Raw genomic sequence first — 17,748 nt, 5'->3', positions numbered from 1 at the left:
CCCATGACCAAAATGTGCTGGCAGCCTCAGTGGAAGCCGAACACTCACACCTGAGGCTGCTCGGGAAAGCAAGTTATCTCCGCAGCTGTTGCCCTCTCTGGAATGCTTTCACCCTGTGCCAGCCCTGGGGGACAGCACTGGAGACCACACCCCAATCCACCACGGCCCTCTGACGGCAGAATCACAGAACCAATTAGGGTGGAAAAGACCCCTGAGATCATCCAGTCCAACCTATGACTGATGGAAACCACCATGCCAATTAGACCATGGCACTAAGTGCCATGACCAGCTTTGCTTAAACACCTCCTGGAACAGTAACTCCACTACCTCCCTGGGAAGTCCATTCCAGCATCTAATTGCCTTTTCTGTGAAGAAACTCTTCCTCATGTCCAACCTAAACCTCCCCTGGTGAAGCCTATGACCTCTCATCACTTGGTTGCTTGGGACAAGAGGCCACCCCTCACCCAGCTACAACCTCCGTTCAGGTAGTTGTAGAGAACAGTAAGGTCTCTGCTCAGCCTCCTCCTCTCCAGGCTAAATAACCCCAGCTCCGTATAGGACTTGTGCTCCAGACTTCACCAGCTCCAGTGCCCTTCTCTGGACTCGCTCCAGCACCTCAGTGTCCTTCTTGAGTTAAGGCGCCCGGAACTGGACGGAGGTGCGGCCTCACCACTGCCGAGTACAAAGAGACAAATAATTCCCTGGTCCTGCTGGCCACACTATTTCTGATACTTAGGGACGTGCCCTCTTTTCCTGGGGGCACCTCCCGCCCCCAGCGGGGCCGCCCGAGCCCGCAGTCCTGCAGCGCTCCGGCACTGCGGGCCCAGCGCGCAGCCGCTCCCAGCCCGCGGACATGGCGGCGGAGCAGGGGCCGGGCGGGAGGCGCCATATCGAGCCCCGCTGCGGAGGTGAGGGCGCCGGCTCTGCTGCCGGGGCACGGGGGGTGCGGGGGCAGCGCTGTGTGTTTGTTTGGCCGGGGCTAACGGGAGTGCGGCTTCCCCTCTTCCGTGATGTCCGGGGAGCCGCTGCCCCGTGCCCTGGCGCTGGGGGTGAGGGGCGGGGAGAGCCCCGGGAGACACGAACCGTCCCGCTGGTCCCCACCGCCGGTTTGCCCTTCAGCACGGGGCAGGCTCCGGCTGGCCCGAGGGGGCCGAGGGGGAGCGGGTAACAGCGGTAACAGCTCCCTGGGAAGCAGGGTTCGGTAGGCAGGGCCGTGCTTGCTTTTCCTCCTGTGCCCGCGCCGTGCCAGGGATCCGAGAAGAGGCAGCATGTGGGCCCCGAGCAAGACAGTCAAACTCCAGCTAGAGGGGTCCAAAGATGTTTAGTAGGAACGGGCATGAGGAGCCAGGGAGGTTTAGGCTGGACATTGGGAAGAATTTATTCACAGGGTGATTAGACAATGCAATGGACAGCCCATGGAGGTGGTGGAGTCACCATCCCTGCAGGTGTGTGAGGAAAGATTGGACGTGGCATTCAGTGCCATGGCCTAGTTGGCAAGGTGGTGTTCTGTCATAGGTTGGACTGGATGATCTCAAAGGTCTTTTACAACTTAATTGATTCTGTGAAGTTTTAATGAAGGATTTGGAGAAAAAACACAGAGTTAGTGGTATTATGGATCAGTTATCATGTTCACTGGCCCACCCATTTTGTGGGAGCAACTGCTGGCTTATTTTCAGGCTGATCCCCACCAGGTTTCTTGGGCCAGTGATCAAGATGGGGATTATGACGATGATGCTCAGCTACTGGTGCTGTGAGTCCGACCCCAAACCTTGGCCAGACAAGGTGTCGCTGCTGCTGGCTTCAGCTGCTTCCTGACAAATACACACTGGGCTGCTGCTCCTTGCTGCTGGTATTATCCTTCTGATTTATATCAAAAGTGCCTATAATTCCACTCTACAGAAGGGGCTGACCTTGAAAAATGCAGCAATAGTACTGTTATGGGAATTTTAAAGTATTTTTTATGTTGGTCGCTATGCAGCTTTGATGTCTTGAGGTAAGACATGCTGGCATAAATATAGAAGGGAATTAGAGACTTTGCACTTTTCAGTGTAGTACATTTAATAGTTAAATAAATAAACCCACTCTTCATTTCAAGTGTATTTCACTTAATTTCAACCAGTACCTCAGGTGTCTTGATCAAGACTGAAATTATATCTTAATTATTCATATTATAGCAGAAAGAATTTTAGCAGACACTAATATCTTACAAATACCTTTTGATTATATCACAGTATCTCTGTAGAGGGGTCAGGAACATATGTTCTCTTCTGCATACAAAGGATTTGTTTTTGAAGGAAAAAAGTTATATAAATTTTCAATGGAAAACCTGTAAAAGAATGATAAACTGGTATCTAATCTAAGTATGGCCCTGGCAATGGAATGACAAATAGAAATAGTATAGAGCTGATGCTTAACTTAAAAAATGAACATTAAAGCAATAAAATGTTGGTGTTCATCTGAAAAATGATGAAAAACTCACAGAAGTTTATAAATAAAGCATGTTTTTATTATTTACATGTTCCATTTTAATATGAATTTGTCAGCACAGTTATCCATAAAAAGACATTGGAGACTGAACATTTACTTTTACTCGTAGCGTGCTAGAATTGAAGTCCTTGCTAGCTCTATATAAGAATAATCTTTAAAGCTATTTTATCAAAGAAATGTGTTCCAGAGAAAGAATTGCTTGTTCCTCTCCAAAATGATTCATGTTTTCTTTCTAAAGTATTAAGTGAACAAATATACTTTGGATAGATGCATCTTAAGTACATTTTTACTTGTTTATTTAGGCTCCTAAATTTGAGCCAGTCTGTTTTGTTGGACTTTTGTGCCAGTGCAAAAGCTAGCTGAAAGGATCCACCTTAGGAAAGCTTCATGTAGGTTGAAGTTGTCCAGGTTTCAGACATCCTGGACATCTGCAAGGGGATACAAGCAATATTTTTGAGGACTGTAAAAACATCTGCCACTTAAAAACCAGTGTTAAACCTGCACTTCACAACATGTTCTTCTCTTTGGTAGGTTTAAAAAATTAATGCTATTAATTCTAATTGAACAAGAAATTCCAGAGGAAGATACAAAATAGTGGAGGAATATCTAAAGTCTAATACCAAGCACAAACATGACTGGTAACATCGTTAAGGGAAAATAAGGAAAGAATTGTCTGTCTTTTGCAGTTATGATAGAACATGTAAAACTCTGATTTATATATTTTTTTCAAAAAAGTAAACTCTTAGTGATTTTATCTGTAGTGGAAAGATGGCAACACTAGAGACTTACAGCCTTAGAAGAAATGTAGAAGAGTTCCCAGTTTTTTACTTCTGAAAGCATTATGGTGTATAAGCCAATCTCAGTGTATTGGGAATTCTGAATTATGATTTCCCAGTGTTGGGAGGACATTGTTATGAATGCTTCTTTTGTGCAGACACTGAGTAGAGGGAGCAGACCAGATGTCTGATGCAATCCCAGTGGTCTTCAGAGAGAGAGAGCGCGCACATACTTCCTGAACTGTTACCTGTGTAAGTCAATATGGTTTATATATGTTGAAGAAACCAGCTTCCACTTTAAAGGTATCACAGCCTTCCTGAAATTCTTTGGCTGGTTTGCCTGGAGAAGACTGAGGAGAGACGTCATTGCAGTTTACAGCTTCCTCATGAGGAGAAGAGGAGGGGCAGGCATTGATCTCTGCTCTGTGTGACTGGTGACAGGACCTGAGGGAATGGCCTGAAGTTGTGTCAGGGGAGGTTTACATTGGATATTAAAAAAATGTTCTTCACCCTGAGGGTGGTTGGGCACTGGAACAGGCTCCCCAGGGAAGCACTGACAGAGTTCAAGAAGCATTTGGACAATAGTCTTGGGCATGTGGTGTGACTTTCGGGGATAGTCCTGTGCAGAGCTAAGGGCTGGACTTGATGATCCTTGTGAGTCCCTTCCAACTCAGCATGTTCTGTGATTCTGTGAAATATGGATATGAACATTCGCATCCATCCAGATGAACAGTTTAAGAGACTAAGCTATATTGGATAAAAGTAGTTAATTAGTAAACAATTACGCAAAGCTTCTTAGATCATATTTCTATTGCCAGATAGGTTTCTTGAGTGAGGAAGAATGTTTATAGCATCCTCTTGCTGTGGGAAAATAGTGAAATATTTTTCATATTGTCTGTCGGATTTAACAATAATAATTATTTTTTGTTTTAAAATCTGTTACTGTTGTAAAAACATGAATGTTTGGAAATGGAGCAATGATTTCACAAAGTGCAAAAAAAATTTTTCACACCATGAAGTCTTGGTTGGGTACTGAGTCAGGTGATGTTACAGGAATAGTATTATCATTTGTTGCTTGTCCCAGCTTAAGGTTTGCTCTTCATGATAGAGGCAAGTTGGGAAAATTCTAGAGGTATTTCTAACAAGCTTGTTTTTTTTTGTGCAGATGATAAGCATTAGTCTTTAGTTTGCAGGAGACTGTTAATTTATAATCACAAAAAATATTATATGATTTTTGAAATATTATGTGCAGCCCCACAAAAAGCCTGAATCCTGTGATAAACTGCACTATAGCAGGTCACCTTAATGAGTGCAAAATACATCTGTCACAATCTGTGTCTTTTCCATAGCTAGGTAACATAGATTCATGCCTGAGTCATCTGTTTTAGTTTCATTCAACACTCTTCTGATGTGTATTTGGCACTTGTGGCCGCAGTGGAAGTTCACATTTTGAAAATGTACCCTGTGTGTCAAAAGCCTGACTTTTGACCTGCTTGAAGCCCCAGCTAGTACCTCATACTGACAAGCACTGGAAAGACGCTGAGAGAAAAGGGATTTCTCTGCCAGCTGTGAGAAGTCTTTGTCATGAAAATTTGGAAAACCAGATAACCCAGTGGAACATTTCTGTGACCTTGTGCCCAAACTAGGAAATGGGATGTAGAATAAAGTTAGTGGATACTGAAAAATAATCTGGTTGTAGATTAGAGAAACCAAGCAAGTGTTTCTGTATGTGAAATGCTGCAAATTTTAAAGCAAATAGAAGCACACATTATTTATACATAATTTCCAATGAAACTGTTGATAAAAAAAATATCTCAGAACTATATTAACATTTTATTATTGCTATATTGAGTCAGAATATATTGGAATGAATTGTGAGTCTGTATAGCTGTCCTATTGTGGAAGAGATTAGCTCATAACTCCACTCAATACTTGTAATCTGTAACTTGTTAAAAGTAAATTTAGTAATTTTTAACTCCTTAAAAGTATTTTATTAAGAAGATCAAATAAAGATATCAGTGGAATAATGCATTACTTTTAACATTTTCAGGGTTTCAACTAGTTAAGTACTTAAATCAGTAGAAGAATTCCACAGCTAGGATATAGGAAAAGCTAAAACATCTTCTAGTGAGAATCAATTTAATTCTGAAGTAAATTAAGAGAAGCCATTAGCGAGGTAACGTCTCTGCTGGGATGTGTGTGCCCACTCAAACATCAACTAGAACTCAAAATAGCTGTAGCTGTTCAATTTGTAAAGAATTTTCTCGTCTAGTAATTTGTGTTGTGGAACAAGTGAGGGTGTTATTCCTCTGGTGTAGCTGTAATATTCTGAGCCTTTTCCTGAGCTCTGGCTGATGTCAAACGAAGCCAGTGGCTAAGCAGTCTGGTAAGGACAACAGCTTTTCCTATCTCATTAAATCCATGCATGTTTGTTTGATCTTATTAGAAAAATGTGCTGACAGCTCTAGTTTGGAATTGATCCCTGAGGCTTGAGAATTTCATTATGCACTCTATTGATTGTTTTATCTTTTAATTTCCCTTTTTTTTTTTTTTTTAAGAAAATAAGAATTCTATTTTAATTAAAAATGGGGGTTCTGGGAGAAGGAACTCCAAATCCAGATTAAAAATCTGTCTTGTAGAAGAGGCTACTGTGTACATCTTCACATGAATGTGATGCACTCTGCCATTTCTCCCCTGCAAACTCCCTGGTTTAGGAAGAAAGCTGTGGGAGAGTGACTTCAGTGAGAGAAACAGGGGACAGAGACAATACAGCTTCAGATTAGTTAAAAGCGCTGTAGTTGAAGCAGTCACTGATGTAAAAGATACAGAACAAAGCTATTTCTCTTTCATAGTGCTGTGCACTCCGCTGCCTCTGCATTTGTGACTGAGAGGTGACTCTCTTGGTCAGTGAGGTGTCAGTGGTCATGGACAGCTGGCAATTATGCTGTTGTGTTGCCTCAGTTCTTACTGTATCAACTGAGCTTTATTCATGTGGCTGTTCTTTGAAGATGATTTTCTGTCTAGTTCAGAATTTTTAGGGGTGGGAGGCAGTCCTGCTGAGAGGCAGGAAGAGCTCTGATTTTTGCCAAGATGAAATAAAAGCCCCAGTAAATGGTTTCTTGGTGACATCTTTGAAATCTGCTCTCCCGCTGCAGATGGGATGAAGGAATGTTTTTGGGTCTGGAAGCTGGCTGTGAGAATTCTCTGATTTCTGTGTAGACTCTTGAATTTAAAATAGCACTGATAATTTTTTATGGTTTATATGGAATTTAGGTTGCCCAAAGTAAGCCTGTGTTTCCAGGACTGTCCTATGTATCATCTCTGCTATAGCATTACCACATTTTTTTCAGAAAATTTATGCCATTAGGTGTACTTGACTTCTGATCCTTGTGTTGGCTGTGGTTTGGATTTTCTTCTGAGGATGGGATGAGGGAGAACTGGTGTTCACTCTTCCAAGATATTCATACCCATTTACTTGGATGCATTCTGAGTTTGTCTTGGGTTTTCTGGGTTGTCCGTGCTAAGACAAAATAGACTATGGCTTTGCACTAGATAAGGTGTATAGCAAAGACAAGGCATTTACCTCAAATGGTTTTGTAGAGGCCAGTGTTTTTCCCAGGGACTGACTTTGCAGTTAGCAGCAAGTGTCTTAGGCTGGGCTTTTTTTTTTTGTTTGTTTTTTTGTTTTCTCCTACTTAGTCATAATACTGTTAAAAAATGTTCTGATTCAACTTGGCATTATTACAGGATGGCCATATTGTAAACCTGAGGTAGCCTAATCTTTTTTTGTCTTTTTGGGAGCAAACTGACTTACAAGATTTTTATTGATTTTCATAATTTATTCTCGTACACACAAGTGACTCATAATACTGTGCAGTCAGAGTTAAAACTCTTAATGAAAGTGCTTCATCAGCATGTCATTACAGAGTCTTATTGTAAACATGAGCCAATCTTTAGCTTGTAACCTTCAATATACTCTTGGATTTCAAGCAGATGTTCTTATGCATATTTGGAAAGCCACAGTGGTCAGGTGAAGTCCCTGGTGACTGGAAAAAGGGAAAAGGGGAAAACATCACCCCCATTTTTAAAAAGGGGGAGAAAGAAAGATCCAGGGGACTACAGACCAGTGAACCTCACCTCTGTGCATGTGAAGATCCTCCCAGAAGATATGCCAAGGGACATAAAAGACAAGGAGGCAATTCGAGGTAGCCAGCACAGTTTTACTGAGGGTGAGTCATACCTGACCAGTCTGGTGGCCTGTGATGGAGTGATGGCAACAGTCTTTACTCAGAGGGTGGTGAGGCACTGGAACAAGTTGCCCATAGAAGTAGTGGATACCCCATCCCTGGGAGTGTCCAAGGCCAGGATAGGGCTCTGAGCAACCTGGTCTAGTAAATAGCATCCCTGCCTATGACAGGGGGCTTGGAACTAGATGACCTTTAGGTCCCTTCCAAGCCAAACCATTCTCTGATTATGTGATTCTGTGCGTTGCTTAAATGAAATGTCTTGTGTAGCTGTGGTAGGGGTGAGAAAGTTTCCGTTGTACTGCACAAAATTGTGACACATTTTTTCTTTCTTACATCCCTGCCTTAACAAAGGTGCATGATTCATTTAATAACTTAAGAAAGAAAATAGTTTTGCTTGGATTTCTTGTCCCTTGGAACTAGGAAGACAGCAGAACAGTGCTGACTGAGTGCAATTCAGTTAATTTTATAAATATTTGTTCAGCAGCATTTGTCAAATTGCAGTGAATCAGGTAGAAAAGCAGTCAAACTCTAAATTTAAAAAGTCAAATGAAAGAGCAATGTAAAGGACAATGGCTGGATAAGGGGTCCATCCTTTCCTTCCTGTCTGTATCCCAGCAGCTATGGACTCTACAGGGTTTTTTTGCCAGAATTAGACAAATAGGTATCATAAAAATGTGAAGTCTCCTGAAGATCATAGGGAAATTGTTTTGTTTCGGTTTGGTTTTTTTTTTTTCGCAGGCTGGAGTTTCTCATTATGCACATTGCACAAGATTCCATGGGTTTTCTATGCTACAGCTCCCTCAAGTGGTAGAATAATTTTCCATATGGAATTGCAAATGGAAAAGGGAAGAACTCAGGCTTGCTATGCTTGGGTTCCCAGTGAACTTCAGCTAGAAAATACACTGCAGTATTACCACAGCCTCAGTGATTTCTTACTTCTCCATATAAGAATGTGAAAAACATGTTTTCTACAGTTGTTTGACGTAGTCATGTTGTGTATTGATTAGAAAAGCAGAATTGGTGCTTGATTTGGACTTAATATGAAATGGTACACAGGGTTCCCAGTAGTAATGAGCTTTGCTTCATCCTTTGAATGAATATTTATATATATTTATCTATATTTATTTATTTATCTATATTTATTTATCTAATATTTATTTATTTATCTATAATATTTATGAACTTAAATGTAGTGCTGCATAAACTTGTAAAGGTCAATGCATGACTAAGAAGATTTAAAAATTCTAATCACATTTGATTACCTTATATATTTCCTTATAAGTTCAGGAGTCTCTGTTTAATTTCTGATTGTATAAAACAATGGTCTGTCTCAACCTTGGTGATCAGTCCAGTCCTTCCTTGATTTATAGGGCAAAAATGCACAACTTTTTTTTCACTACACTTCCTTTTAATTTGGAAACAGATGAAGCTTATACTCGAGTAGTTAGTGTAATATTTTAATAGTTAGTGTAATACTTCAGAAGTGTATATTGAAAGATCTTAAAATCTTTTGCAAACTAGGTACACACAACAAAGCCAGGGCCATTCCAAGGATATTTTCCCTTCAGAAATCTTTCTGGTGTCATTGATTTTTTACCTTTATTCAATGGTTTCTCTGCTGGCTGCTTCTGCCATTTACAAGTGAATATCCCACTCCATTACAATATTTATTTATGGATTTAATTCTGTTCTTGTCATATTTTTGATTACTTACTTTTTCTGTTACTTTTACCTAGCTTTGGTTAGTAAGTTTGAAGGGAGTCATTCAGTCCCACCTCATATAAAGTTGTACATGTTGACGGAAGCATTCCCTTAGAAGTGACTGTTTTGACTTAAATGTGAACAGTCTGTTAGGTGGTTTAATTTCCAAAATTATTTTAAAATAATTGTTCGTAATTTGATGTCCATATTCTGTTTTCAGTTTGTTTACTTAACTCCTGCTATAATATTTATGAACTTAAATGTAGTGCTGCATAAACTTGTAAAGGTCAATGCATGACTAAGAAGATTTAAAATTTCTAATCACAGAATATTCTGAATTGGAAGGGACCCACAAGGATCATCAAGTCCAACTCTTAAGTGAATGGCCCATGTGGGGATCAAACCTGCCACCTTGGTGCTGTTAGCAACATGTTCTAACCAACTGAGCTAATCTCATAATTTCCGTAGTGTAAATGTCCTTAGGTAGAACCTTGCCACCCTGGTGGGCTTCCAAGGGTCAGGTGGATGCACCTTGCACTGTGAGCAAGGACCACTACCGTGAAGCAGGTGATATCCATGGGCTCCATGCACAATTTCTTACATACTGATGTTCACCCTGCAATATTAGAGAGGAAACTTTCTATGAAGCATAGTCCTCAATGAAAGATCAAAATACCTCGCCTTTGTCACAGGTAAAAGTATATGCATAGACAGATCATCAGCAGAGCACTTTGTGTGTGGTAATTTCTTTGTAAGGCTGGTGGTCATAGAGAGCAACAGAGCGTGCGCATTCCCCAGCTGTATCACTTGTCCCTCCTCTACCTCCGTCCTCAGGAGTTTTCATCCTGAAAACAGTGATCCTGCGAGAACCCTGCTTATGAGCTCTTTTGCATATGGATGTGTGTAGCTAGCCTTGCCTCTGTCAGGCAGATGACTTTTTCTAGAGTAGAATCAGGAGGTATGCAATTTCAGACAAAACACTGATTTTGTGCATAAATTTAGAAGGCTAACTGCAGAAAAGAGGAACACTTAACACACCATCCCTTTCTGCATTCTACATTTAATTCTCCTTTTCAGCAAGCAGAAGAATAACATTAGTAATATCAACATATTTTTGTGTGTAAATTTACAATAACAATGCACTGAGCATTTTTTGGTCAAAGGACTTGTTGCAAACAAATCAAAAGGAAATCTTATTCAAGCCATGAGACTTTGCATTCTGAAAACACCCTTTTGTTTTCCTTTACAGATTGGAATATATGGGAGCATGCTTTAATAATGCTACAGCTGAAAGGAAATAGAGGGATGTGCCTTTAACTTTTAAAAATTTTCAAAATTGATAGATGTCATAGTTTTGAAACTTTTGCTGGTGTCACTGTTTTTAAGCTTCCCTATCCTGATAATCCAACTGTAATATGAAGCCAGAGCTAGCAAGAGAAAGGTGGCGGTGGGGACATGAGTTAGAAGTTTACTACTTTGAATTGTTTCTCTGATAACACCTATAAAGAGAAACTTTAGGAAGAGATATAGCATAGCAAGTGAAAAGTAGAGGATCATGTAGGAACCAGAATGGTGTTTTGGGCTGAAGTTTCACTGATTTATGTCAGTTCACTTACTTAAACTTGCTGCAGAGTAACCGCAAAACTTGAGTTTGCAGCTCCCAATAAAATGTGTTCACCTACTTGCTGTTCACTAATTGAAGAAATCCCTAACATCAAGTTCTGGTGACAAAAAAGTACTCCAATGGCCTGAAAACTCTGACATCTCCATTAGGTACTTGAAAAACTCATTTAGGTCAGTAATTTTTGGTCAGATGCCAAGTCCTCATTAACTGGTTAATTTTATTCTTTTGAAGTAACAAAGACTTGAGGAAAAAGTGTGAAATGAAAAAACCAAAAATCACAGGTATATCATCTATCTGCTATAGAAGTTAAAATTTTACCTAAAACAATGTGACTGTGCAAATTCTCTTAAACTTTCTAACTTTATGTTTTCTGGGTCATTCTTTATGCATATGACTATTTTCTACACTTATCAGTGAGACAATTGCACAAGCTACAACATACACTGGCAAAACCAAATAAATTTGCGGAAAACATAGCTATGATAAACCTTGCTTCCTATTTCAAGTTAGTCTTCTAATGCCAAATCCTATGTATTTGAATTTATCTAAAGGATTTCTTATGAGAAACCAGGCGGAAACTTGCAGATTTCACTGAAACAAAACTACAGATAGCCAAACATTGCAGCATTTGTTATAAGAATTTGTGAAGAAAAAATTAACTTAATGTATATTTATAGGAATGACTAATTTAAAAAACCAAAATCAAAAGTAAAACTAAACATGCAGTCCCCAAAAAACAGCAGCCAAAAAAAGCACCTTACAATGTGAAGGGTTTGGGCCCACTTTGATTTTTCTATTATTCTGTGTCATTGTGCCTTTTACTGAGTTCATTTATACTCGCCTACCCCAGCAGAAGTCCCTCTGGGCTCTCCTGTCTGACAGTATTTTTCTGGAATGAGTTGGACTAGCTTGTCCATTTGCATTTTTCCAGGACCTGAGCTCCCCCTGCATTTTGCATTTGCTTCACTAATTCTTCTGTACACAATTTCAAGAAAATGGTGGCAAAACCAGTGATATCTACAAATAAAATAGTGTAAAATAACATAAAATGAAAAAGAAGACGTTGTGTGAATATACAGAAGATGAATTAATGTCATAAATACAGTAAATGTGATGATTTTTTTGACTTTCAGGTTTAAAAATGTCTGATCAGAAAAGTATTGTACACAGAACCCATTGTATTGAAAAACTACTGTCTGAGAACAATTTGCAAGATATTGAGGATCATCTTAAAGAACTTGAAGATGTTGATATGACTGTAGAATATCTTCAGGGGACAGAAGTTGCCAAGGCTGTATACAGAGTACTCAAGAGCTGCCCTTCAGGAGGGTTGAAAAAGAAAGCGAAGCAGTTATTATCAAGGTGGAAAGCACTTTACAAGAATAACTGTGTTCAGTCAATGCAAGTTAAGAAGTCCGTTTCTGTGTATGTGAAAGAGGAAATTGAGCATTGCAGTGTGGCTCCTAGAGAGCAGTTGCTGTCGGAAGGACCATGTCAGCAGGAGGCATTAGGTAGTACTAGTTCCAACATTTTGGTCCCATCACAAATTGTTAAAAATCTGATCTGTAACAATGCAGAAGGCAGTATTAATCAGCTTTCTTCTGCTGAGGAGCAACACACTATTAATGAAGATTCTAAATCTGTTAATAATGAAGCAAGTCTGCAGCAGGACCCAGTGAGAGCTCTTAGGTGCAAATGTACTGATCTTCTATATAAAGCTTTGATTAGTTCTGCCAAAGATGAAGAAGAAACTGTTAAATGGCTAGAATTATCCAAAGAAATTGAAAACCATGTTTTTGCTCTTCATGCTAAAAATGACAAAAAATATAAAAATTGCATCAGAAGTAAAATCTCTAACCTGAAGAATCCTAAAAATTGCCACTTGAAACATAACCTTTTTACAGGGACTTTGAGCCCAAAGGCTTTTGCTGAGATGACAGTGATGGAAATGGCCAGCGATGAACTGAAACAGCTCAGGGCTCTGTACACCGAATCATCTGTTCAGGAGCATCAGCTTCCACAAGTTATTAATGGCACACAGACAAACAAAATAAAGTGTAGGCGCTGTGAAAAATTTGATTGCACCGTCACTATGATCGCCAGAGGAACTCTCTTTCTTCCCGGTTGGGTGCGAAACACAAATCCCGATGAACAAATGCTGACTTACGTTATTTGTAATGAATGTGGAGAGCAGTGGTATCACAGCAGATGGATTTGTTTGTAACACTATCCCTCCTTAATAAATGGTTTGGAAACATTGATACGAGAAGGTGCCTCTGTTGAAACTTTAAACTCTGTATTGATACTATGTAGATGCTGTCACTACAAAGTGCAAAATCAGTTTTAAAAAATTACTAATGTATTTTTGAAGATGACTTCAATAAATCTATGTGGTTTTAAGTAATGTAAATATGTAAGAAAATAAAAGAGTAGAGGGAAAAAATTGTGACATGGTTACGCTATATCTGAGAATAAAATTATTCACTAGGAAATCCATTAAAAATATTCCAGGTGCTGCATTTTTTTTCTCAAGGGGCTGAGTATTTGGATATTTTATTACCTTCAGCAGGAGTTCTGTCATGGAACCTAAGTTTCATTTACACTAAACAAACTGTTTCCGAAACTGCAGTTCACGTACTTGCCTGCATTGCAGAATGTTCAGCATGGGTTCACTCCTTAATTAAATCACTTTTTGCAAGTAAGTAAGTTAAGTTGTTGAGTTGGTTCGAGAGCTAATTTCTAACAGGGAAAAAAGAAACAAAAAATACAATGTAAAAGGGGGAGAAAACAGCTAGCAAATGAAAACAAGAATGACATCCTGCTTTAGCTTTTTATAACTACTGGAAAGAAAACAGGACTTGTGATAGTCTGTCAGTAGGCAGTCCAGATTTACAGTATAAGATGATGTGTCTTGCAACCATTAAGAAATTAATGCAGGATTAGAGAATGGTTTGTTTCAGAAAATTTTGTAAATATATTATTGACTTTATCTTTGTTATAAAGGCATGAAATTAATAGGCATTAATTACTTTCTGAGTGGATATTGTCACTTGAATTGGGACATCTGTCCTGAACTAAGAAAATTAATGTTTTTATATTGTGCATCTGGTTAAGCAGAAACAGCAAATAGAAGGAAATCTAACAGCTACAGTTTTTATGCATATTTTTCTTCCAAAGTCAACAGGATGGTCACTGATTGTATACTATAAGAATTTATTTGTCAAAAAACCCACAACAAAACCCAACATTTTCTCATTCTTCTCACTTAAGTAGTAGCCCTGTATCTCTTACAAATGCACAACAGGCATTTTTCAGTTCAAGGCTAAACATCAGCATCAGCAGAGCAGAAAAACCTGGTGAGTATTTGCTGGAGGAGTTCAGGTCAGTTCCTGCTCCCATCTGGCTCTGACACTGCTGGGGCTGGTCAGCTCCTCTGGGCTGAGGCACTGCCCTGGAGCTCTCCAGCCACATGACCTGTCAGAGAAACGAGTTAGGGACATGAGATGAGAAAATAGCTGTTGGTGAACTAAAAGCCAGCCAGGACTAAGAGACAGGGCTTTTATCTGTATATGGGGGAAATGGTGTGCAACCTGTTATTAAGAAGAGACACTTAAATTATTTTCTACTAAAAAAAAAGAAGAAAAAATCTTTCCATTCAGTGGAGTATTAACAGTTAACTTTCAATGGTGTGATTTACTGAGGTATTACTTAAGATTTTTATCATATGAAAATGTGTGTTCTAGGGGAACTGCACTGATGTAAAATACATATTAAAGCTTTACACTTTATTAAAGCTAGTGTTCAACTGTGTAACCAATCAGTTAATATCTGCCCTTCCCAGCCCTTACCCATGTGCTGGAATTGCTGGTTACAAGTAGTCCTGCTTGTTTAAGTGGGAGTACTTCTGTGTAAAGTATTATTTTTAACTTTCAGTGAAACTAGAGGAAGGCCAACTTATGTGCGACTGGTTCACAGTAAGCACAGTGTCGTTGTGTGCAGTAATTTTGAAGGTCATGGTCCTGTTGAGGAGAGCTGTACGCCAGTACTATGCTGTGTCAGAACACTGCGTAACAGAAGACTATTTTAGCTGCAAGTAACAGACACTTATAAATAATTTCTGCCTGCAGTTGGTTTTGAAGCCATTCCAGTAATGTAGAGCTCATCCAAGTTTTATCTTGCCAAAGGGAAATGTTACAAGGCATGGACAGTGGTTTTGACAGAATATATTTCAAGGGTAAAATCTATAGCTGTAATAGTGACTACATTTGTGACATAATGTGTAACATAATTTTCTTTTGAACTGCTCACCCTAAATGTGTAGTGCTAAGCTATATCCATGATCCATATTTACTGAGCAGGTAAACAGCAAGTATGCAAACAGCAGGTATCTCAAAACTTTCAGATCCCTAAGCAAGCCTGCCTCTCTGTGATCTGAGTGAGCCATGCCAGCAGCAGCAAGAGGGTCATTTGGTTTTAGCCTTTCACATCTTGATCTTATCTTTTAAGATGTGGGAATAATAAAATCCAGTTACTAGCAACTGCAGTTGCAGTTTATGGTATACAAACTACAGATAGTCATCAGTTGGATTATAACCATGCCCCTTTAAAACTGTCCCTTAACTTTATTCTGTTACAAGCCGAGAACAGTCAGAACTCTTAGGGCAAGTACTTGTACCCTTGCAGTTGTAAACTCAGCATTTTAAATTAGTTTTATGTGGTAATACATTGTGAGCAGGCATTTTTCCATTGTTTTCCTTCCCAACGACAATTGAAGCAAGTCCAGTTAAAACTAGACATCAAAAGATGAGAATATATTTGGTAAATTTTGTGAAATCCAGTAATAAAAAGAATTTCTGTTCCTGTTGAAATTGATAGAGCCCTTAACCTTTACTGAGGAGTTACCTAGTCTAAGCTGCTGGCTGCTGGTTCAAAACACACACACAGTTTTTAGTATTACCTAAAAGCCAGGCAAAAAATATGCTTCCACTTCCTCAGATGGTAGTCTGGGACAAGGAGGACACCTGGGAGTACTGGCAGAAAAGAGCAGGGGACAGGGAGAGTGAACTGCACTGTATTAAGTATGCTGAGGACACAAATCTCTAGGAAACGAGGCTTTGTTGTTCCAGGGCTGGTGAAAAAAACTGATCTAGGTTCGATTTCACTTTATGCTTAGTTCATGCTGATAACCACGCTGCCACAACTTCACATGTCACAGTTAGTGAAACTGTATAAAAAGTCATAAATTATTGTATTACTTTCTTGATCATCTTATGGCTTTGATTATTTTTACCTCACACAGGTCTTTACCAATTTGGCCATTTTTCCATCTCTATTTGTACCTGATGCTTGTTCCTTGAAATGTTCAGTAGAAGCCAAATGTCATGTGTGGCAGCATGTACCACTATATATGGGAATAGTCTACAGACGTGAAGTGCCAAGTATGAGAGATGGTCATTCAGGTGAATCACTGCTCTTATTTAAGTAGGTGTGGTCATGGTTTCACTAAGCAAAGTTCTACTCCAGGCCACAGTTTGTCAATAGGTTATATTGTCCCTACCCAGATTGTGTAACTGTGCAGGCTTAAAATATTTGACTGGATAAGATTGTATGCTTTGTCTCAAAATGTCTGTAAGAAGTCAGCTTGCAGCTACACAGTGTACATACCAGCAGGAGTGTGTAGATCATTGGAGTACAGGGAGTATACAGTCCAGAAACAAGGATAAAAGAAAATTGAGATTCTTTTATTTTGTTGAAGTTGCCGTATTTCCATTTGTTCCAGGTGGTGAAAAGATCTCTTAGCTTTTTAAAGCATAGACAATTAGTTTGATAGGATGTTTAGTATGTCCGTGGTGCTATTCCAAAAAGGAGCGTGACATAAGAGGTGATCCACAAAAACATAGGACAAATGTATGTTGAATAAGGCTAAAGTCTGTATTTGTTTTCACTGGGTTTTCCAGAGATGTTGGAAATTCAGCTGCTTCTTGGATCCTGTGATTTAACAGTAGCAATAAGATCTTAAACATAAATTGCACTCAAAGATCAAGGAGCCTGTGGCTGCAGAACTTGTGATACATAACTTGAGAAGATGAGAGCTAAATTAACAATGAATTTCACACAATTTTTAATGTAAAAACAAAGATACTGTTCTAAAACATACTCTATAATTGGAATCAATCTTGCTTCCTTAACACCAGTGATAAAACTCTGGTTCTTAGAGATTTACTGTGAGATCCATTTAATTCTGTTCTGTTGAGCACCTTTTCCATCTCCCTCATAACTCTCTTACTGTACACTTTTTAGGGAGATACTCAGCTGCCATTTGTTTTTTATGACTCTTGCTTCCTTTCAAATCCAAAAAGAAATTTGTGCTCTTTATTTTTATTTAAAATGGGTTCCTTTTCTGTCTGCTGTGCTATGTACATTTGCTGCTGAGGCCAAGAACTGCAACCCTTTAAACAAACAAAAAAAAACAGCTCTTTTTTTCTGACAAAAAGGAAAGTTACCTGGTAACAGGCTGTGGTTAAGGAGCAAATATGTTGAATTACAGTCCTTCAGAGACTCTTCACAGTGTAAATGGCCAATTCACTGACTGCCTGAAAGATAAGGAAAGAAACAAGAGCACTTTGATAATTTCTTGGGTTGCTTGAGGGCTGGCCTGCTGCATTCTGGTATGAACAGAGCCATAAAGGCAGATGACTTCATATCCCCTTATTTTGTACTGCTGTAATTCATCCAAGAGGTGACAAAGTCATGTTTTATTGAGGCCATGTCATCACTTGCCAGGATGGGAGAAAGTCTCCTTGCCAACTACAGATGGTAAAAAGCATTCACAAGCTCTTTTATACAAGAGCTTTGCTGATACAGAACTTCCCCATACTCGCACAAAAAAATTTGCCCTTTATTTGCCATTGGG

At 39.3% G+C, this 17,748-nt stretch overlaps 1 protein-coding gene and 1 long non-coding RNA gene across 8 annotated transcripts in view; both read left to right on the top strand.

Annotated features, from left to right (window-relative positions):
- Positions 1-1,164: 1,164 nt before the first annotated feature.
- On the top strand, positions 1,165-13,340 carry TCEANC (transcription elongation factor A N-terminal and central domain containing). Of its 7 annotated transcripts, none has more exons than XM_027891760.1 (2): positions 1,165-1,201; positions 11,969-13,340. In XM_027891760.1, exon 2 carries the CDS (start codon positions 11,977-11,979, stop codon positions 13,057-13,059), a length of 1,083 nt encoding a protein of 360 aa, XP_027747561.1. In that variant the 5' UTR covers positions 1,165-1,201; positions 11,969-11,976; the 3' UTR covers positions 13,060-13,340. The 7 variants fall into 7 exon arrangements, with proteins under 7 accessions (XP_027747561.1, XP_027747563.1, XP_027747560.1 ...); XM_027891762.1 differs by having other exon boundaries at positions 1,176-1,205; XM_027891759.1 differs by lacking the exon at positions 1,165-1,201 and adding an exon at positions 7,260-7,433 and having other exon boundaries at positions 11,968-13,340.
- LOC114061357 overlaps positions 5,518-17,748 on the top strand; it is a 26,215-nt gene continuing 13,984 nt past the window's right edge. The window contains exons 1-3 of the long non-coding RNA XR_003572100.1: positions 5,518-5,529; positions 6,062-6,069; positions 9,357-9,359. This is a non-coding gene — a long non-coding RNA (uncharacterized LOC114061357). The remainder of the gene's footprint in view (positions 5,530-6,061; positions 6,070-9,356; positions 9,360-17,748) is intronic.

The sequence above is a fragment of the Empidonax traillii genome, unplaced genomic scaffold (assembly GCF_003031625.1).
Source record: "Empidonax traillii isolate 1590-97213 ecotype Southwest subspecies unplaced genomic scaffold, ASM303162v1 scaffold329:size853407, whole genome shotgun sequence".
Taxonomy (NCBI): Eukaryota; Metazoa; Chordata; class Aves; order Passeriformes; family Tyrannidae; genus Empidonax; species Empidonax traillii.
The sequence above is the reverse complement of the archived record's forward strand: the minus strand, read 5'-3'. Positions and strand labels throughout refer to the sequence as shown.